Source organism: Rhinolophus sinicus, chromosome 18, assembly GCF_057876585.1.
Source record: "Rhinolophus sinicus isolate RSI-liver-muscle chromosome 18, RSI-T2T, whole genome shotgun sequence".
Taxonomy (NCBI): domain Eukaryota; kingdom Metazoa; phylum Chordata; class Mammalia; order Chiroptera; family Rhinolophidae; genus Rhinolophus; species Rhinolophus sinicus.
The window spans coordinates 8,409,464-8,432,201 of NC_142518.1; the positions used below are offsets into that span (position 1 = coordinate 8,409,464).

The 22,738-nt window shown below is 42.8% G+C and overlaps 1 protein-coding gene across 6 annotated transcripts; it reads right to left on the reverse strand.

Annotated features, from left to right (window-relative positions):
* Positions 1-831: 831 nt before the first annotated feature.
* Positions 832-20,470, reverse strand: GEMIN8 (gem nuclear organelle associated protein 8). Of its 6 annotated transcripts, XM_074323400.2 has the most exons (7): positions 20,318-20,366; positions 15,814-15,917; positions 13,125-13,222; positions 12,929-12,965; positions 12,769-12,813; positions 11,735-12,170; positions 832-1,973 (listed from the first exon to the last, which is right to left on the reverse strand). In XM_074323400.2, the coding sequence occupies exons 5-7, from the start codon at positions 12,778-12,780 to the stop codon at positions 1,717-1,719; spliced, it is 705 nt and encodes a 234-aa protein (XP_074179501.1). In that variant the 5' UTR covers positions 12,781-12,813; positions 12,929-12,965; positions 13,125-13,222; positions 15,814-15,917; positions 20,318-20,366; the 3' UTR covers positions 832-1,716. The 6 variants fall into 6 exon arrangements, with proteins under 6 accessions (XP_074179501.1, XP_019601880.2, XP_074179503.1 ...); XM_019746321.3 differs by lacking the exon at positions 15,814-15,917 and having other exon boundaries at positions 20,318-20,441; XM_074323402.2 differs by lacking the exon at positions 13,125-13,222 and having other exon boundaries at positions 20,318-20,344.
* Between the last annotated feature and the right edge of the window lie 2,268 nt (positions 20,471-22,738).

Consider the following 22,738-nt stretch of genomic DNA (forward strand, 5'->3'; position numbering starts at 1 on the left):
CTCCTATGACAAATTATCCATGAGGCATCTTGGGAAGGACAGGTAGGAATGAGATAAAAGAAGCCAATGCATCCATTTCAAGAGCTGACAGGGAAACATTTCTCTGTATTTGGAAGAAGTTTCATATCCGGGATTTTCACTGGCTCTACTTGGCAATTTTGAAAGACAGGGAATAAATGTCAACATGTACTGAGTGGCTAGCACTGTTTGTTTTATAGGCACTAACTCAACGTGGTCCTCACAAGCACCCCATGTGAGGGAAGCATTAATACCCACTTCAAGAGCAGTGAACACAGAAGCAAGTGAGAGGTGGAAGGAACTCCCACAGTTCACAGTCACAAAGCCATCAGGGCTGGGACCCACATGGTGGTGTCTTTGGGGAAAGGTAGGAGAGTCCCTTGGAAATAGAAACACTTCACTCTCAAACAGCTAAGAACCTGCTGCAATTACCGGCTTTAGTTTGTATTCGTGCCTGGATCACGTCTGTTTTCTACTTAGGCATATGCGTTTAAAATAAAGAGAACTACTAAAGATTTGAGATTTTAGTCATGTGTCACCTCAGGGGAAGTTAATTCTGATTTTTGTCTGCAATACCCAAGCACAAATTGCAACTCCAGTAATAAAACGAGAGCTTGGAAAAATAAGCACCTGGGGCTGATGAAAGTAATGCATTTGTCACAGGGCAGGGGCTGAAATGTGGAGCTAAGTGTTCTTAGGGAAAAACATGTCAATACTAAATCTTTTCACCAACCTTTGATGGATGTGCTAATCTTCTCAGGACAACAAGGCTCACCCTGGCACCGCACTGAAATAACTTATTTAAAAGGCAGCTGGCTTTTTAAAATGGACTGTTCCATCAATTTTTAGATTTTCATTCTCAGAAATGTATTCTCTTATTAAAATAGAATTTGCTATACAAAGAGGTCAATTATACCTTTTATACAACAAAGGAGACTGCAGAGGTGAGCAGGTTTGGGAATCACTGTTCTTTACTCTCACATCTGTTTGACATTCAAGGTCTGTGGGGATAAGGCGGTAACAAAAATGTCAGACTGTTATTTTCATTCCATTAGAGCAGGGGTCCCAACTACTGCCCATAGGCCAAATCTAGCCCACGGGCCTGTTTTTATAAAGAATTTTATTGGAACACAGCCACACCCATTTATTTACTTACCCTCTATGGCTGCTTTCACGCTGCAAGGGTGGAACTGAGTAGTCATGACAGACCGTGTGGCCTGCAAAGCCAAAAACATAAACTTGCTGCCCTTTATAGGACATGCTGACCTGTGCATGGGAGAGAAGTGGGATTTGTCTCGCCGCATGCTTGAATCATTCTCAGTGGGGCTCAGTTTGAGTGGAAGAGCACTTATTTAAGGCATCTGCCTAGTTCAGTGGGGTTCAAGATAGAAAACAAAAAGATAGAAAACTAAGCAGTATCTCTAAGTGAGAACTTGAGTGAACTGAACACTACTGTTAACACAAAAAAGTATTTCATTTGAGGTCAAAAGAAAATCTCATGTTGGTAAAAGTGTGTGCCCTGCCGCTTCCAAGTGGCTGACATATTCCATCCACCCCTGTGATGGGCCCCTTGGACTCTGGTGAACATGCCGATTTTTCAGTATAAAATCCCCCTTCCCCAAGAAAACACACAGTAGGAAATGAAGAGAGCAAATTCCAAAAGAAGAGGGTGATGACTGAGGGCCCAGGCCCCGGGGCTCAGAACTTCAGTGGGATGACCGGCCAGTATTTGGGCCGCTTTCGGTCAAAGTACTTGTCAAAGCTCAGCTGCACGGCTGCCTCCATAGCCAGGATCTTGGCGGCGCCTTCCCCGTACAAGCGCTTCATCTCGGCCTGGCGCCGTTCACCGGGCCTCTCGGATGGGGCCTCCACCGAGCGGTGTGTGTTGTAGTACAGGTCATGGTCGGCGTTCACGTAGTCCTGCAGGCGCGCCTCGTCCAGCTGCTGCTGCCGCCCTGAGAACGAGCCAACACGGTGAACAGGGGAGAATTCTGTGGCTGCCACACGTGCAGCAGGCAGCCCCCCAAATCCCCCAGCTTCCCCTTTCAAACTATGAAGCCAGGCCCAGCTGTGCCAGCTGAGATGTTCACTAGCTTCTAAGGCACGATCTGCATATTCTCAACTACTTAGTTATAAAGCTCATTGTTCACTTATCTGGGTTATACACTGATAGAAAGGGCAAAAAGCCACAAGGATAGTCAGTCCAAATTATCAAACCTTTGGAAGGCGCCCTGAAAATATAGGAGAAAATGACACGACCTGGGTTCCTCTCTTCTTCTGCCCGGCTGGCCCACAGCCTGACCAGTGAGGAATGGCTGGTGGAGCTCACTGGGTTGAAATGCTGTACCAGGCCAGCAGGGAAATGAAATGCTTCCTGGAAAGGCCAGTGTTGCAAGAGGTACTGGGTTTCCCCCAAAATAAGACCGGATCTTATATTCATTTTTGCTCCAAAAGACGCATTAGGACTTATGTTCAGGGGGATGTCATCCTGAAAAATCATGCTAGGGCTTCTTTTCCAGTTAGGTCTTATTTTCGGGGAAACATAGTAGTACTTCCCACCACAAACGAAGCAGTGGGGGAAAAAGCAGCCCTTTGGGGGAGCTATTGATTTTAGGTAATCTGGAAAAGAGCGAGTGCCAGTAACTATAGAATGGCCCCGATGATCGATGACCCTGCCACATACCCCAAAACACAAATCCTACCAGGCAATGGAAAGCCAAGTGATTCAACACTTGTCGAAGGTAAAAGGGTGGAGCAAAGGCAATTCTGCAAATGGAAGGGAAACCTGAGGTCTAATCTTCCTGCTCCATTAACAAAGCTGCAACTATGTGTCCAGGTCCTCACTATGGGATTTGACTTTCCACTTCACAGGTTACCTTAGTCTCAATTTCAAGTGCTACTGTTACATGCTTTTATTCCTACTAATGTAAATAGAGTCCTGTAAAGCAAGAAATATTTATATAATTTATTCTCCCCTCTCTATTTTTTATTATAACAAGTACCAATATAACTTTTATTCTTATGTAAAGAAACACAAAAATATCAACAAAACAATGCTGCAGAATGTAAAATTTAGCCTCCTTACACAGATTTTTGTAAACAACTGTCAAGAACAGAAATTGATAGTAGAATGCACACGTCAGTAGCTACTATTGCTACCAAGAGAAATGCTACTAAGCAAGGAGTGAAGATAGTTGTAGCAGATAAAACCACCATATAAATCATTCTTTGCTCGTTAAAAACAAAGTAGAAGAAAGGTTAGCATGGAAGGGACCACAAAAGTGAGCAAATCAAGTGTGAACACAAAGATATTTATGTGGCTATGCACAGTCACTCTCATAAATCTTGTTCAAGTAACACCTTGGAGTTGGAGGGAAGGAGTTTTATAAACTTGGAAACATTATTAAAAATGTATGTGGCCATTTCAGTCTTAGCACATCTGCAGCTCATTTTCACATAAGGAAACAATAAATGGATATGCCAAATGACTGTCAAAATTAATACCATATAACTGTTACCTTATCCATGGAAAAGATAGACTTGACTTACTGTGAAATATAGACCTAAACAAAAATATTGACCTAATATGCAAATGAATGGGAGGTCAACAAGCATTTGTTTTTCATTTTTGGTCTTTCTGCCTCGTTTGAAACCTAAGGATATAAGTTGTTCAGTCTTCATGGGTGTTTAAATTCTATTCCCCCCACCTCCCAAGGACTGCTCTTCTGAAGGTTTGGCATTTTTACATTAGTCAGGGACAGGAGAGTCCCACCTATGAGAGCCTGGGGACCATGACCGATCCTGGGGCTCTCCTTTTCTTGTTGACCCGGAGGACACGGTCCCGTGTGGAGCTGCAGGGGCCTCAAGAGGTTCTCAGACGGCAGTCCTTTCACTCTCAAATTTGTCCCAAGACTATCATCAGCCTTACTGACAGATTTAGTGACACAACAGATGTTCAACTTCCTGTCTAAATCTGAGTCTCTGAATTGAGAAATTTTCATAAACACTGGAATCTTCACTATCTTAGTGATGTCTGCTGTTAGGATATGAGAATTTAAACTTTTTACTTTTGTACCTTTATTTTTCTTTTCTTTATAATTTAACATGGTTATAATTATGCCTCTTTCTGCTACTCTTTTGACAAAAATTCTCTTACAGATATAAATTGGTGTCATAATTCTATGCCGAGAGACATTTTCTCTTACTGTTGACATCTGTGGATGAAACACTGTTAATACAAAGCAACCCCAGCTGGCAGTCCATGAAGTCTGTGCCATTTTCCAAGTTCACATGCGGCGTGTGCTCATGAGTTACCATCACTGACTGGGTTTTAGTCCTTAACCAAGTTCAGACAGTGTAAGAATAAAAGACACAACCCTCTGCTCAGTTCTCTACTGTCGTCTTCCTGTCCAGCCTTCCTCAGGAAAATTTAAGGCCCTGTCCCCTCTCAGCCTGGCAAGAGGTTTGGAGGTTTCCCAGTTTCCTGCAAGGTGGCTAGTTGTCCTAAAACATAGATCTAAGGGGGCAGGAAGCCTGTCTCCCACACTGAAATACCAGCTAGCAGCCAGGACGGACCTGTGGGAGTCACTTATGGAAGAGGGGCCGGTCCTTTATCCCCACCCCCCCAGCCCCAGGAGCATGCAATGTCTGACACAAAGCAGGTGCTCAGGAAATGATTGCTGAGAGAAAGCTCGGACAAAGGCCACACGCTAGTTTTTGTAAACAACTCTGTTTCTTCAAAATGCTGTTTAAAGAAAAATTATGACAATGCAGGGATAGAGAAACAGATGGTCAAATCACAAAGGTGCTGGGCGGAGCTCCCGTCCGGTAGGTTCCTCAGAGCCTCCATGGCGGAGAGGCTTGGGGAGGGGGAGGGGAAGGCACCAATGACCTGCGGTCTGATCTTCGTCCCTTACGTTTGAGTCACTTCACCTCCACTCACTCACACAATTAAAAAAAAAATGTTCGAAGGCCAGACCACAGATTTGAAAAGCAGCCTGCTTAAAACCAAATACCCTCGGACTGGCTGAAAGTACTTTCGTACCAGTATACTGACCTAGGGGACCAAGCAAGTCTGAGGACGGAATATACTCCTTTGAAGGCATCCGCTTATGCTGTTTTCTAGTTATTACTTCCTTCTTCCCAGTGAAAGAAAGGATTCTCAGTCACTGGCAGTTTTCCTTCCTGTGTAAACAAGGTGAGGGCTCATCCAACCAGATGGAGAATCAGCTGACAGACGAAGAGAACATCACACTTCAGACACGACAGACATTCAGGTGTTTTGTCCTCAAAAGCTTGGTTGTCTTTACTGAAAACAGCTGTGGGACTTGATGTTCCCAAGCACTTTTTTCTTGTAGGATATTTGGTCATGGGCATTTGTTTTAATACAAATCAGAGTATCTTTAGATTTGAGCTTTGAAACAGGGTTATACTGGGTTGAGTACTATCCTTCCCCAAATTCACATCTACCTGAGAATGTGACCTTATTTGGAAATAGGGTCAATCCTAAATCCAATGACAGGTGTCCTTATGTGGGACAGAGAAGGACACATAGAGACACAGGGAGAGAGACACAGGGAGAAAGCCTGTAAATTGGAGCTGTGCTGCCACAGCCAGCAAATGCCCGGAGCAACCAGAAACTGGAAGAAGCAAAGCCCTACGATCTTTGCAGGGAGTGTGGTCCTGCCAACACCTTGATTTTACACTTCTTGTCTCCAGAACTGCTAGTGAATACATTTCTGTTGTTCCAAGTCACCCGGTTTGTGGTATTTGTTACAGCAGTCCTAGAAAACTGATACACGGGTTAACATGCACATAGGGTTAAAACAAGGAAACCAGTATTATGAGGTCGGACAATTAAGTTCCCAGACTTGTTGCAATGATGTTGCTAACCTTTTTTGATATCAGAGGGGTTATTCATTCTGAATTTCTACCAACTGGCCAGTTAACTAAGTTTCCTATTTGGAAGTGCTGAAAAGGCTGCATGAAAAAGTTAGACGACCTGAACTTTTCGCCAACAATTCATGGCTCTTGCATCACGACAATGCACCAGCTCACACGGCACTGTCTGTGAGGGAGTTTTTAGCCAGCAAACAAATAACTGTATTGGAACACCCTCCCAACTCACCTGACCTGGCCCCCAGTGACTTCTTTCTTTAGCTGAAGAGAAAGGAAATATTGAAAGGAAGACATTTTGATGACATTCAAGACATCAAGGGTAATACGATGACAGCTCTGATGGCCATTACAGAAAAAGAGTTCCAAAATTGCTTTAAAGGGTGGACTAGGCACTGGTGTGGGTGCATAGCTTCCCAAGGGGAGTACTTCGAAGGTGACTGTAGTGATATTCAGCAGTGAGGTATGGAGCACTTTTTCTAGGATGAGTCTACGAACTTAATGGCAGACCTTGTATATTATTAAGGAGAGGCTCTACTGGATTCCATCTGGGTTCGGGATATATAACCTGGATATTTTTTGCCTCAGTCTATACATTTACATGATGTTGCCAACATAGACTAACAGTCCATAAAGGAAAAAAATATCATGGGGAGAGACTCGGACTTTAGAGGACCTGACATAGCAGGAAAACATGCATTCAGTATTCCACAGATAATTAGCCCAAAGGCAGAACATTTTGGAGGACAAAGCACAAAGACAAACGAGTGTTAAAGAATGTTATTTTTCCTCAGTTTTCCAGGATTAGCATGTCTTTCTGATTATATTCACTGCTACACCACCAGAATTAATGATCTTAGCACAATCGAGTGAAAGTGCAGACTTGATTTACACCGCAAAGGCCTCACTTCTGGATTACCAGCAACTCGCCTAGAACACAGTTGCAGACCTGGAGCCATTTCTGATGGGTCTTCCATCCTCAGCCCACATCCCTTGCTCCATGACAAATGTAATCCTGAAGTCAGTGGATAAATCACCATTTGCATTTTTAGAATAACAGTGCATTTCCATCCCTTCCTTCCACTTTTCTACAGCCTTTTCACATGTATCTTCTCACTGATTGGTTTTACGTGTATAAGTTTGAATGTCTGGTCTAGACAAAGCACACACATAGTGAAACTGCTCAATCAGTATAATTCCACACTTGAACCTCATTGACTAAACCGAAACAGCTCACTAAATCCTGGGCTGTGACCTTCACTATATCCTCTAGGTTTTCCATACAGGGTGGGCTGAGGGAGAACCAGATGGGGTTCCAGTAGGCTGTCAGAGTCTAAACCTTCCTGCTCAGGGACATGCAAACACAATGGAGCAGATGTCTCCCATCAAATGTATGAAAAGCACATCTGGGCCCTTTGGTAAGAACAGCACTGTGAGTGCTAAGCGGGGTGCACTTACCCCCTTTCTTTTTCCCTCATTCCCAGTCGACTCCATCCCTCAAAGCCTAGAGCACACTCCATTTCTCCACAATGAGCCCACAGAACCCCTCCTCTGATGGCCAAGGTCACTGGCTCTACACCCTCATTTGCAAAAGTAACCATGGACTACACCACAGATGGCTCTCCTAGGTGTCATTTTTTAATTTGATTTTGTCTCCTCTTCCCACCTGGGTTTGCTCTTTGTGAATATGTCCTGTTTCAACTCAACATCTGCCCCAAAACACAGGTGGCACATACCTGATTAGCTCAAGCCCGAGACAACAGTGGTAGTTTGTTTCGGAGGGCTCTTCTCTATTGGGAATGGTAACCTGCACTCACCTTCCCTCTAAGTATTAGGACTACAACCTCGCAGTCTCAATTGATGGTTAAAACCGGATACTTTTTTTATGCCTAAAACCGGATACTTTTCTTAACCTAACAATAAACATTTCTCCTAAGAAGTAATTGAAAACAGCTGACATTTAAAACGTCACAACTTTCCCATAAGTAATGTTACCACTGATGTTTTAAATAAGGAAATATCTCATTAGGAAATGATGACATATAACACAATCAAAAACATGCCTGTTCCCACTGCACAAAAGGAGTTCTTTATCCTACTGAATTTTTTTGTTTTTATCATTGAAATACGTTAGAGATTATCTGGAAGAGGAGTAATCACAAGCAAGAACATGCTGTCTAGTCTAAAGGGTTTTATCTTAGGAAAATATTAAACAAGACTCAGATGATAATGGATTATATAACATATACGTTCCTGCGGAAGGGAATAATACTGAAAAGCTAATCTTTCAAGGTTAGCTACGTTTTCCCTTGCTCGTAATATTTTATAAAATTCCGTGTTCGCGAAATGATTCATATTCAAAGTCGAATTTGCCCTTATTGAAGAAGTAGCTTCTAGTGGTTCAAAGAGCAAAACAGAACAACTTTAACCAAGTATTCACACTACTCAGGTCCCTTTTCTCCTTATTAAACATTTCCCAACTGTGCACGTAACTAAACCTCCATGAATGTTTCTAGTAAAGGTAATGGACCAGAAAGTACCCTGGGCATTCAGATGACTTACATCTGAATCCCATCATTCATTACTGCTTGAAGGAACACATATTCAGCTTACACACCACCAAAAGTGCTGGGGAACAAAATCGTGCTGGTGAACTGTTCCCTGTTATTTTGTTATTGGGGGTGCAGGGTCAAGCCCCGGCAGCTTCTCCTAATAGAGACCAAGTCTTTAGCAGTAAGATTCTGGCAGCACAGCCTGTTCTCACCCTCGCCACACAATTCCCACATCTCCCAGGGACGTCATAATCCTTTCAGAGCAGACTGCGAGACACAAAAGCATGGCAGAGACACTGGGACAAGTGGTTTTGAGTTTTCCTACAACCACACATTTTAAAAAGCACAAAGAAGCGGAAGCTTGATGCGCTCAGCACTGTTATTAGTAATGTGCAAGTGGGTTCATTTTTCCAGCCCAAGTATTTTATTGGAGTAAGAAAGTCCTGCAAAGAGAACTAAAACTTGTGCTAATGACTACTGGGATGGAATTGTGTTAATGATGAAATTTGACACTCAAACTTTACTTCTTTCCGAGTTAGATAAGTGCTGCCTAGAGCAGAAATACATGACGTTTTTTGAAGTTATAGGACATCTTTATAAAAAATGTGCAGTCTCCATCAAGCACTAATCAATACAAACAGTTATCAGAGGAAAACCAGTTTGTGGTTAATAAGCCACAATAAAGGGTGAGTTATTGGCAACGAACCATAACAACTAGTGTTTCCTGAGCACTGACTTGGTACTGAGCACTGTTCTATAACTTTTCTCTCATTATCTCACTTAATCTTTATAATTACCACCCCATTAATTAGGATCCCCATTTCACAGCTGAGGAGATTGAGGCACAGACCAGTTAGGGCAGGTGGCCCACAAGAGGATAAGAACCTCCAGATGGTAAGGGGTGCAACCCCGTGATTGGAGTGCTTCTGCCACAGCTGCCTCTGTACAATGTTACTAACAACAATGTAAATACCAGAAAGGTGAAGGATGGAGGTTGTAAGGGTTTTTATAAAATTCCCTTTCTTGTTGGTTTGCTATCTAGATCACAGTAAAACAAATACACACATTTTCGTCACAGAGATTGTAAGACCAGTCCAGTTCACTTTATGTTCCAGTCACAGACTATATTTGGGAACAAAGATAATTCTCATACGGTGATGGGATTAGTTTCCTAGGGCTGCCGTAACAGCGTACCACGAACTGGGTGGCTTAGAACAACAGAAATGTGTTCTCTCCCAGGTCTGGAGGCCAGAAGGCCGAGATGAAGGTGTCGGCAGGGCCGTGCCCCCTCTGAAGGGCTAGGGCAGGATGTGTTCCAGGCCTCCCCAGCCTCCGGGAGTTCCTTGGCTCGTAGCAGCAGAACTTGATCTTCACATGGCGTTCTCCCTGCCTGTCTGTCTCTGTGCCTAAAATTTTCCCTTAAGGTCAAGTTGAGCACTTTGTGAGATAAGATTTGAAAACCTGTCATTCATTCAAAATAATATTAAGTGCCAGGTACCATGTAGCAGATTATTTTCATGACTTTTTTTTACCTACCTAGGATTTGATCTGACAGGGGCAAGAGGAACAGGGATGATTCTTAACCATATCTGTAACCGATCTGCTTACAGGGGAAGAACTATATAAAAATATTTCATTATTTTATTTTCATTTTATTCATATCTATTTTTTATTGAATAACTATATCAGCAGATAATAGAGCAAAATTAGCAGATAATTCAAAATAGCCTTTGATGACTGGGGTTTTGCTCCTATCCTTAATTACAGCTTCCATCATAAAAGTAACAATCTCTTAGTGGAAAAACATGTTATTCTATCTTCTGGTAAGGGCAATAGAAATAACCTCTATCTCCATCATATTTTCTTTTTCAAAAGTAACAAACAGCACTGCAACCACATGTGGACATGGTCCAATGCCTTCTCTCCCTTATGTGTCACACTAATGGTTATTTCGCATGTATTTTGAAAAAAGGTAAAATTTATTTCTGGAGATCAAGGAAAGAAATGTATTCTATGTGTAATATAAAGTACTATTTTAAAAATACTTATTTGGATATGCTTTCTAATACACATCAAAGAAGTAAACAGTTTAATCAAAAGAAGGGAAGTAAGAAAACCTGAATGAGTAGTTCAGTGAAGAATCAGGGCAAAGACACCAAAGGGCATGACAGTTTATACAAAGCCCATCACTCAGTTCCTGGCCCCCAGCGGGGATCAAGAAATGCTAGCCCATCATTATGAAAATATGGATCATTCAAGATGGAAACGAAACTCGCCCATTCCCAGGCTTCTGTTTCTGTTCATTAGAGAATTATAGGTAAAATGTCATATAATTAGAACTCGATACAAACATTATTGAGACTGGCTACTTGTTATAATAAAGAAAAGCATCTGTATATCTGTTAGAGACACTTAAAATATAAATGGTGTGGTAATCTTAATAGTAAGGAAAGCACCAAAAGCAGTTCTAGCTCTTTGTACTAAATTAGTCAGCAATTAAAAAAAGAAAATTCCTGCTTTCTCACTGAAGATATAAGGCCATTATCATAATTCTCTAACCCCAGGGACAGACTGCCTCAATGCAGGATCAAACCTGAAAGTTTAAGTACTAGGCATTTTGTTATTCTATTTAGGTTCACACTGAGCTCAACTCTGAAGGGAGCTAATATTTAAGATTTGGCAGCTCTGGAGCACCAGGAAGGCTCAGAGCTGTGCACCAGTGAGCTGGCAACGGAAACTAGCAGTGTCAGGGATAAAACCTAATCCCTAAGTTTGTACTTGAGGAAGGAGCACAGGAATCAGTCAGGCAGACGTTGGTTTGAATCCTAACAGCAAATTATTAGCTGTGGACCATGGAACAAGTCAATTCACCTTCTGAAGGCCCACTTCCTCATTTGGAAAATGGGTTTAATACCTTGAAGGCCTGTTGTGTAGATGAGGGGACACATGCGTGCACACACGGACACGTGCTTGTGCACACACATGCACACTCTCCATCTGGTGGAATCGCTAATGGTTAATAAACGGCAGAGATACTATTAGGATAAGCTTTGTTCTAGAACTGAAAAAAAAGTCCTATATGAAAACAGCTCTGGAAACTAACAGAATTGGGCTGCAACATTACCGTAGCTGTCCCAGGCTTACGACTGGATTTGGAATATTATCTGTACCCAGTGGAGGAGTTAGGAAATAACTTGGTAGATTAGGGAAGGTAAAACTGCAAAGGCAGGGCGGGGGGAGGGGGCAGGCGGACACAGCCGTGCACTTACGCCGCTCCTCCCGGTGCCGCTCGGTCTCCGCGAAGTACTGGCGGAGCTCCTCGGTGATCTCCATGTTGCTCAGGTCGCACTCTACTTCGTCATCTGACTCGCTCTCCATCTCGTCTGCGGCCCAAGCTTGGTCATCTTCTGCGCTGCCCTGCGGATGCTGCCCACATGGCGGAGCCTGGGAATAACCGCAGGGGGCATGCTGGAAGGCCGACGGATGGTCATAGAGGGACTGAGGAGGCTGGCCGTCTTCGGCATAAGAGCCCAGGGGAAAAGCTGGGGGACCGAAGTACCATGGGGAGCTGACATAGAACTCCACGGCCTTCCGATAGGCATTCTGGTGGCTTCGCATCCAAGCCATTGCTTGATAATAATGTTGCCAGTATCTCGCGTATACGGGATGAGAAGACCAAGACTCTGCAGGTTTCGATGATTCCGCCTACAAAATAAAGGGAGGTGTAGGCTAGACACCACCAATCATCAAGAGAAATCCTCATGTGTTGAATCCACACGTATTTACTGAGTGTCTACTGAACAGCTACTCTGCATTAGGGTGCTACTGGGTCACAGGACATGACAGGTCCGTGTCCACAACGGACACCGAGTGTATGCACACTTGCTCTGAAGTACGTATATAGGAGGTATGCGCGGGACAGTTGGTTTGAGGTTTGGCCGTGAAAAAGTGGGACAGAGGCTGCTAATGATCATCTTTGGATAAGATGCAGGGAGTGATAGGCTGCATCTAGCATCTTGGCCTTTTCTTCTCACTGTAATTAAGCCACTCGTGCCAAGAACCACATGGACCTATGAATGTGATGTCCTCCGGTCCCGCCCTCTCTGGTCCCTAAACCCCTGCTGGCCCAGCCTAGTCTGCAGTGCCTGGGACAAGAGAACGTGGAGCAAGACACTCAGTGGCACTTCTACTTTTTGTTGGCTGATGTATTTCTCTGGTCTTCTCCACCATGGAATGAGAACACCAACACTTTAAAGACTGAAATTCACCTTTATTTTCTTACGAGTTAAAAAAAAAATCTTACCTCTGCTTCCATCTCTGATTGTGAGACTCCAAATGGGCACCCAAACTAGGAGAGAACAAGCACAGTGCAAACGTCTGGTTAGCACAGGTGTGTGACATTCATGGCTATTTTGGGGTTTCCAAAGCAGTTCCTCAGAGCGCCTCCTCTTCACACAACTTACCACTACCGCCGGCTGGCACCTGGGCTATGACCGTGGTCTGAAAAGGAGGAAACGGTTAATGTTGAAAATTGAGATGTTAAGACTTTTTTTTTTTTTTTAAGATATAGCCTAAAGGGAACCATTCGCATTCTTTTTAAATATAAGCTTTCAAATAGGGTATTTCCAAGATGGCTGACATGACCTTCTGTAAATTTACCTTAAACATGGCCCACATTTCCTGTTCATTGTTCTAAATTCAGGAAAACACTCTCTTTCTCTCTCTCTGAATGTAAACTGGAAGAAAGCTAACAAACGCTGTGAAAACATAAGCACAAATTAAGTTCTCGTTACTTTTAAACTATAATTTGAAGGTTTAAAACATGAGCAATTATCTGAAAACCTGGCTAACTGCTATGTGCTTTACAGGCTCCTGAAGAAAACATGTAACAGTCAATACAATCCAGGGGCTAACCACCCAGAGAAGTAAAACTAACACAAATGAAATTATGAAAGAAATCAGTCCACACTTGAGGCTAAACTGTAAGGTGCAGCCTTAAGTGGGTAATTCACTCCAGCCAGGTTTCATCTTTCTATCATTGAAAATCTGAATAGCTTTCGGAGAGTCTGCAGCACATAAGGACATTAAAGTGAACTCCATGTGCGTCTTAATCAAATTTGTTTTAGAGATTAACAAGTAGCATAGGAATTAAATTAGAAAAGTCTAGGAGACATTTGTGTGTCTTCTGGAGATTAAGAGTTTTGAATCCAGACTTCTCTGCCTTATGAAATATACTTAGAGCCCAAGTAATGTGAACATTAATTATCCCAAACTGGGAAGTCTGACAGCCTCAAATATGCAATGAACATTATTGTGATTGAACAGTCCTACAGACCTCAGAAAATCCTGTTTTTATTTATAATTGGGAAAATCCAGCCTGCCTTTAAAAGTAATGCCAACATTCTGAAAATGCACGACATGGATTATGAGAGGCTCCCCTTTGCAGCGTGAGAAGTGTAGGCAGATGCCATCAAGTAGGCAACTGTTTAAGTAAAGTTCAAGTGTAATCCATCATGTTTGCCAGGCTGCTCAAATGTCAATGGCTGTGATTAAAAAGGGGGAGGGAGTGCTAATTTGAGGAGCGGTTACTTATTTTGATTCAACAAATAATTTGATAGAACGGCTGCCATGTTACTCGGCCTCAGAGATCATGCAAAGCACACCCTGAGCTTTTGCAAGAAAGACGCTAGGGCAATGAGCTGAGATGACTGAAGAAAGGCAATTCCAGCATTTGGACCAGAAGCAGCTCTGATTCAGTCGAGTGTGCCAACTATCTATAAAGTATATCAACCAGTATATAAAGTATCTATATCTATAAAGTACATCGACTAATCAGCTGAAGGGCTAGACTCTTTGAAGACCCAAGCCATGAAGGAAAGATGAATTTATATTAATGACGGAATACAGACAACTCTGTCATCAATTTTAGTCTGATTATGCTTTCTGCATTGTTTTGGACACTGGGACACTTATAATCAAATCTGCTGCCATCCTCCAGCAAGTTGAGTCCTGGGGCTGTATGTTGAATATGCTCATTTCATCCTTGGCTTTATATTTTCCTTCTCAAACTCCCAAACCTATGTATCATATCCTTGTACATTTTAAGTATTTTTAAGATTCCTAAAATCCTATAGGCAATTAAAAATAGTTCCTGAGAATGACAAATTAATCAATTAATCTCTCAAAAATCAAATAAGATAAAGTATATTTAAAGCAGGGTGTCCAAACTGCGGCCCACGGGCCAACTGCGGCCCGCGATCCATTTTTTATTGGCCTGCAGCAAATTCCAAAAATACATTTAGTTTACTTAAATAAACCAGGTGAGGCAATACGTACTCCACCTCGAGTGAGTGGCCCGGCTGTTTGTGTATTTTACTGCATATGGCCCTTGGTGAAAACCGTTGAAAAAAATCTGGACACCCCTGATCTAAAGGAATAGCAGCTTATATAGAGCTTTATAATTATCAGTAACTTGCTATTTCCAGGATTCAAATCCTGGTATTTTATGCCAGCAAATTTTTTCTATAAAGGGCCAAATAGTAAATATTATGGGTTTGTGGGCCACATACAGTTTCTGGCAGCACATATTCTTCATACTCTTCATTTAAAAACAAAAAACAAAAAACCCAACCCTTTCAAAATGTAAACATCATTCTTAGTTCATGGTCAGTACAAAAAACAAGCCATCATTTGCCCAGCCCTGTTTTATGTTAATACATTATTAAGCTGTATAGACTCTGCTCTCAATATGCTGAACGTTCTAATTGTTCCTCACTTTCCCCTTGGAAATCAGTGGAGAAACGTCGAGATTCTCATACTTAGAAGATTTAATGGAAGCAACAGAAATGGGATTATGAACAACAGCAATCTTGGTGACCAATTCCTAATATTTGGGAAAAAGAATTGTCTCCATGACTAAAGCAAACTGGACCATTTCTTTTCTTTTTTTTTTTTTAATTAAAGTTTATTGGGGTGACAATTGTTCAATTGTTAGTAAAGTTACATAGAGCTCAGGTATACAATTCTGTATTACATCATCTATAAATCCCATTGTGTGTTCACCACCCAGAGTCAGTTCTCCTTCCATCACCATATATTTGATCCCCCTTACCCTCATCTCCCACCCCCCTCCCCCTTACCCTCTGGTAACCACTAAACTATTCTCTGTGTCTATGAATTTTTGTTTCTCATTTGTTTGTCTTGTGCTTTTGTTGTTTTTGGTTTATATACCACATATGAGTAAAATCATATGGTTCTCTGCTTTTTCTGTCTGACTTATTTCGCTTAGCATGATATTCTCAAGATCCATCCATGTTGTCACAAATGGTCCTATATCATCTTTTCTTACCGCTGAATAGTATTCCATTCTGTATATACACCACAACTTCTTTATCCATTCATCTATCGAAGGACATTTTGGTTGTTTCCATGTCTTGGCCACCGTAAATAAAGCTGCAATGAACATTGGAGCACATATGTCTTTATGGATAAACGTTTTCAGATTTTTGGGGGAGATACCCAGGAGAGGGATTCCCGGGTCATATGGAAATTCTATTTGTAATTTTTTGAGGAACCTCCACACTGCCTTCCATAGCGGCTGCACCACAAATTAGACCATTTCTTAAAGATTTACATAGACCTTTAAAGACAAAAAACAAAAACAAAACAACAACAAAAAAACCCAACCCTAAATGCAAAACAGTATCAGTGGACAGGGCTTAGAATGCATATGCAGTGCCATGATTTCTGATGGAGACCCTACCAGCTGCCATGTGCTACACAGTGACCCAACGAGGATAGGAAGCAGGAGAGACTTCCAAGTGTCTGTTCCCTGGAAGAAGGAATACATACCCTTTGCTGCTAACCGCATCAGTTAGCTCCCAAGGGAAGGGGAAAACCTCCTCTAAAAAAGGGTCCTGTTCACTTTTTAAAGCTGGTTACTCTTTCCCCAGAGAATGCGTAAGGACCTAATAAAAATGCCTGCGTTTCTGAAAGGCCAACATTAATTCTAGACATTATAGCAACATCACCATCAGACACCAGCAATCTCAAAGAAAAGAGGGCTATGGTCCCAGCATATTCAGTTCTCTTTAATTTTATCTTTCATTCCCTACCTCCCTAGGAGTGTCTCTGACTCTTTTATGGCACACTTCATGAACTGAACAGCAACTTTTCTCCTACTGGGATGGTGGAGCTGAAAGAAGAGATTGGCAATGTCAGGACAGGCCGGGATCCACAGCTCTACCAGCCGGGCAGCCGTCCCCAGTGAGTACAATGGCATCATAGCCACTACCCAGCTGAGCTCAGACAGAGACTGAATTCATTGTCTGTCCTCAAACACCAGCGAAGGAAGGAAAAAAACAGCATTGAGGTCATTCACTAAACACTGCCGAGGTCCACAGGCAACACAGCGCCTGAGTCTTCAACAATGTATTTTCCCATAAAGCCTTTCTGAAAAAGCGCACTCATGCTTCAATGAATCTGCTTCTCCTGGAAGATACATTTTTAAATGCAAAAATATACATGAACAACAGACAAGAGCTTTGTAGTTTTCAATGGGTACACTGTGCTATTTCTATCGAGTTATTTAAAAATTCCACAAATAAGTAATGTGGCTTCATTGAAAGGTAGTAACGCTGCATATCTTCTTTTTGTTGCATAATTATATTCTTATAAATATAGGATCTAGGATGTGTCACAGAAACCAAATAAATAAAAACATCACAAATGCCACTCAAAGTGATAATATAACTGGATTTTGCTATCTTCCTTTTCCACTAGAGTTCTGAAAAGGAAATACATGAAAACTCATGTGCTTTGATTTTTGCACAGAAACACACAAAACAACAATCATTAAATAAGTTATGTTAGCGAAAGCCCCGAAAGTCAAACCTTTCCTATAAGGCTCCCACAGATATAGTTCTCTGAGCCAATCAGATAATTTGAGGGGTCCAACTGGTAGAAGGAAGGGGGTCTGCTGGAGATAGCTCAAATAAAGGTATGGTGAGAAATCTGAATAACATAAATGGAGTCATATGTGGTTCTAAGGAATCTCTGTATATGCAGTAATAACCCTATTGGAGAAGATATTTTCCAATAACGCACACACTGGAACTTCCTCCACTAAGATAAACAATAAAAGGAGGTTTTCTGACAGCACTGCTTCCTGTCCCCACCCCCAGCCGCGTGATAAAGCTGGCAGGCTCATCTGGCTTGATGCCCTCCTGGTCCCTGCTTAGTGAGTTGGACATCAGAGATGGTTCAAGTCTGAATGGCCTTCTTCCACTCTCAGTAGTCCAAGCTCCATCTTTCGGCTGGACATAGGCCTCTCACAAGCGCACCATGCTACCATGTTCGGAAAGCCTGCCCCTCTCCACTGTTAAAACTGATGGGCAAGGGAGCCCCCAAGCTGAGTTTCATTTCCTTTTTATTCTCTCAACCCCAACCCCAATCCCAATGGGTTGTTGCAACAAGAAGTGAAATATGAGGACACTTGTAAACAAAGTTACCCTCTGACTGAAAAACACAACAGACAATGGGATAGTGGAAAATTGGGATAACTGAAAAGGACATAATAATAATACAACTCAAAAGAGAAAATAGATTAAGATGGCTTCTCTGCAAGTTTATCTTTCATACAGCAAAACCTAGTGTGACCTTAAAGGAATACGGTTGAATAGGCAGGTAATACAAGTTAAGAGTCTACCAGCAAAAACCACTAATTTAAAGTGGTTAAGACCACCAGTAGATTTTAAGGAGCCTTACGTAATGCAGGGACTCAGCTCCGGCATAAGAACGCAGGGCATGGTGAGGCCAAAAAGGAACACCCACTGAGCCATAGATAGGGGAGTCATACCACTATATTCTCAATGGTGGCTGGAGACACAAAAGCAAATATCCGCCAGTACCCCAACGAGGGGTCTTCCTGCACCCCAGTCTCGCTGGTGGCCAGGCGAGACACAGGAAGTAGGATCAACACGACCCGCAATCCACAATCTGCTTGCTAACTGCACTTGCTAGTTGCAAATCTGCATGTGCTAGCATAGCCACGGCAATTATATTAGTGGCTAATGGCCAACTAGTTACAGCTGATGGCCATTTAATAACTGAGCCAACACCTCCCCACGTGAGGTCGAGAGCCTGGAAACTGCTCTCTGGGACTCCGTTCCTACACCTTATTTCAAGTTTTACTTCTATTAACACATACATGGTAATTCCATGTTAACCTCTCTTTTCTGAATGTATGCCCCACTCATTTGGGCGTTTAATCAATTACCTGTAGGCATGGATTCTGCGATCTATTTCTTTTAAATTTCCTACTTTCCTTCCAGCATAAAAATCATGGCTAATATTTCCTGGCCTTAGATGGTGTTGGGATTGTAGTTTCCTGGTAACACTCTCTCCTCCTACCTGTATCCTCCCTAAAATCACTGAGTAGCTAGTGACTGAAATAACTCTGATTATAAATCTCCGAATCCATTCAGAGAGCAGACGTTTAAACACATTAATGTTTTCAAAGATATTTTCAATTCATCTAAACTTTGACCAACTACAGTTATACATTTTTCTCTTGTTCACTTTTTTTTTTTTACTGTTCTACAGCTGGATTTCCTACTGTAGAGCAGGAGTTCCAGGAGTTCTGCACCTAGTTTGTAAACTCTCCAACCTCTACTCTAGCCTTGTTCAATTCCCCCTATCCTTCTCATCTCCCCCTATCCTTCAATCGTGGATCCTAAAATACACAATAATCCTTCACCATCTGTAAAAGTTTTAGAATGAAAACTTCTCTCTGGAGCTTTAGTATGTATACCTTCCCAGCACAGCAATGAACATACAGAGGGGTTTTGTACACTTTACAATGAACTTGCCTTCAGTTACACCTCTCCAAAATTACTACCAATCTTTTAAAATAATACAGTTTTCTGTTCGCATTGCCACACCACAAGGCCTGTTACTTTTATAAACTATATAACTATAAACTGTATTTTTAAAGCTTATCCCACTCTAATTCATGGGACAGTAAATAACCCCTAACCCCAGAAGTGTTATTTGCGTTATTAATCTTTAGTCTGGACTTTAATGTTCTGACTTAAGGTGCAAAATAGCTGAATAAAGAACCTAGCCTGTGAAACAACTTTACAAATTATTCCTGAAAAAAATAAACTTGTTCAGAACCATCCGATCTGTACTAAGGGACTCTGGATTTCAAAGCTAAAAGGTACTTTGTTGGGTATTGGTTCAACTCAATTACTGAGGAAGAAAAACCAGCAAACACATTCTCTACCTCCACAGGTAAGGCGCTTAAAAAAACGCACGTGCAAATGTTCTCCAGATAACTTCCACCAAACCCCCCAACCTCCCAGAGATCAAAGTGCGGGAGAAAAGAAAGAAAACCCCAAATTATGAGTAGACGGGCCAATATCCTAGACATCCCTCTAAGGATGAGGCTGCCCTGGGCGATCTTCTGTTCAGATACTAGGCTGGATGGGCAAAGTACAAATTCATCTTCCAGACCTGGCTTAATAGTGTTACCGGCACCTAAGAATCACATAGGGAGCTTTAATAAAAATACCAATGCCTGGGCCCCACTTTTGGAGATTCGAATTTAATTGCTGTGGAATGGGAGCCCGGGCATCAGATTCTTAAAAGTCATCTGATGCACGGCAGAGCTGAGAGCCTGTGGAACCAGTCTCTCGTCACAAATAACCAACAATGATTTAGAATCTCTAGGGCCTTTGGGCCCACGTGACACCCAAGCCCGCGGCTCTCCGAGCCTCAGAGGAAGCCAGGCTCCGGGGCCTCCAGGCTCCACCTTCACTTCCCAAAGAAAACCCAGCCATCCCGGGAGTCACCTCGTGGGCGCGTAGCTTGCAGATCCTGGGCGATGGGCTAGCAGGGACCTATTTCCCGTGGGGCGGCAGAGGGGACGTGAGTGGGAGGGACTGTTGCCGGGGCGACAAGACGTGGGCTTCCGGTTCGGGTCACGTGTTACTGCGCTCTGGACGTCCCGCTCGTGACGCAGTAGACGCCACGTCCGCGTCGCGTTCTGCATCACACTGGGGGACGGGCGCAGGATGAGGATCCGCCTCTCGGGCGGAGCGTGGGAATGGCGGGTGGAGCGTGGGAATGGCGGGCGGAGGCTGGTAGGGGCGGAGGACTTGGGTGCTGCGCGTGGGCCGCGGCTCTAGGGCCGGGACCCGGACTGGTGCCCGGATCGGGAGGCGGTATCTACGCCGGCGAATGTGGCGGGGCAGGAAGCTGAGGGTCGTTTCTGTACGGCCACGTCCCCGCCACCGTTCGTTGGCCTTTGACTTTTCGCCCTTCTCTCAACGGAGGGTGGTCGTGGCTAAGGGGGAAACGGTCGGGCTTTGGAAATAGAGCCACCCAGCTCTGACTTTGAATGCGATCTAGCGCTTAGTTTATTAACCTCCCGAGACTGAGGTTCTTGCCCATAAGATGTGACTAATACCTAGTGCACAGTGCCTGGTGCGTTAGAACAGACAAATAGTTGCCATTAACATTTTTATCATTATCAGCAGTATCTGCCCTGTTAGCATCGCAGGGGATTCATTAATAACCAGGTATAAACCACTCAGTCTAAGCAGCATATATGTTCTGGGGTAACTTGGCAAAATGCAGCAAAAGCCCTAAAAGGGGGCATACTTTTGTCCTAGAATTTTCACTTCTTGGAATTTATTCCAAGGAAAAACCGTTGTAAACCGGATGCTCATTGCAGAATTATGTTAAGTGAAAATGCCTAATAGGAGATGGCGAAGTCAATTAGGCAAAATGACGGGCATGGACATTATTACCATGTTCTTCCTGTACTATGGAAGAATCAAATAGCACAGAGAATGTTAACTTTAATAAACACGTACTGAATGCCTACTATCTTCAAGTATTATTCTACATCTGCAGCGTCCATTGTAGCCACTAGCCACATGTGGCTATTCGCAGCTTGAAACGTGGTAGCTGAATTGAGATGTGCTGCAAGGGTAAATTACACAGTATATTTTGAAGAATTAGTATGAGAAAAAATATAAAATACCTCATTTTTAAAAATACTTATAGCATGTTAGGGAAGGACTGCTTAGATTGAATAAAAGATTAAAATTAATTTCACCTTTATCTTTTTTATTAACGTGGCTAGTAGAACATTTAAAATGATATGTGGCATTCATTATACATGTATATATGTCTATTGGACAGTGGGATTCTATTTACTGGATAGACAGTGGTGAACAAGACAGTTTTTGACGTCATAAAATTAATACTCCAATGAATATAGACAATAAACAGATATATAAGTGTACATCACAGTAAGTAATATGAAGAAAATGTAGCAGGGTAAGGGCCAGAAAGTACATATATATTGAGGGGCATTATTTTAGACAAGATTCTTCCTCCACTGTTTAGAAAATGGATGTGGGAAGAAATGAGATATCTATGGGTAGCATGGGGGGTGGGGCATGGCAGGAGTATGGCGTCTTACGGGAAAAGTCAGGTATGGATTGAGGCTGATAAATCAGTTGGGGCCTGGTAAAATCTCTGCTTTAGGGAAGAAACCACATCAGGGGAGGAAGGAAAGAGAGACGAGGGGTAAGATACCAGGGAGAAAGAGCTGAGAAGGCTGCTGGGAAAGGCAGAAGAAAGCAGGCCTAGAGTGGATATGTTTCAGGTAGAGCAGTTACTGGAGTACTACGAGTATATATACTATAGTACTATGAGTGTGGAATATAGTCTGTCTTTCTGGGTGGAAGGTGTTCAGAGTGGTAAGGTAGATCACTGGGCCTCAAATTCCACCTATCTTGTAGCTTCATGCTCCCTGGTTTGTTGCCTTGGCCCACATGGCCCAAGATGGTGCACTACTGCACCTTCCTCCCAGCCAGGGGTAAGAGAGAGCTATGGGAAGCCAGGGCATGCCCCTTCCGTCTAAGGTAGGGTTTCTCCACCTTGGCACAATTCACATTTGAAGCTGGATAATTCTGTGTTTGGGGGGCGCTCTTGTGCATTGTAGGGTGATTAGCTGCATCCCTGGGACCTACCCATTAGATGCTAGTAGCATTCCCCAGTTGTGACAATTAAATGTCCCAGACATTGCCAAATGTGCCCTAGGGGCAAAGTCACCCCCTAGTTGAGAACCACTGCTTTAAGGGTACTACCCAGAAGTCTCCAACAAAACTTCTGCTTAAATCCCACTGATGGCCAGAGCTTCATCATTCGGCCAACCTAAGGGTAATGGTGCCCAGCTAAAAGTTAGCAAAAGAAGAAGG

Excerpts from the sequence above, each read along its gene's own strand:
- GEMIN8 (XM_074323399.2), bottom strand. Across the intron at positions 12,171-12,768 it reads AATCAGAGATGGAAGCAGAG|GCGGAATCATCGAAACCTGC; the intron begins GTAAGATTTTTT and ends TTTATTTTGTAG. Across the intron at positions 1,974-11,734 it reads GCGGCACCGGGAGGAGCGGC|GGCGGCAGCAGCAGCTGGAC; the intron begins GTAAGTGCACGG and ends GCTCGTTCTCAG.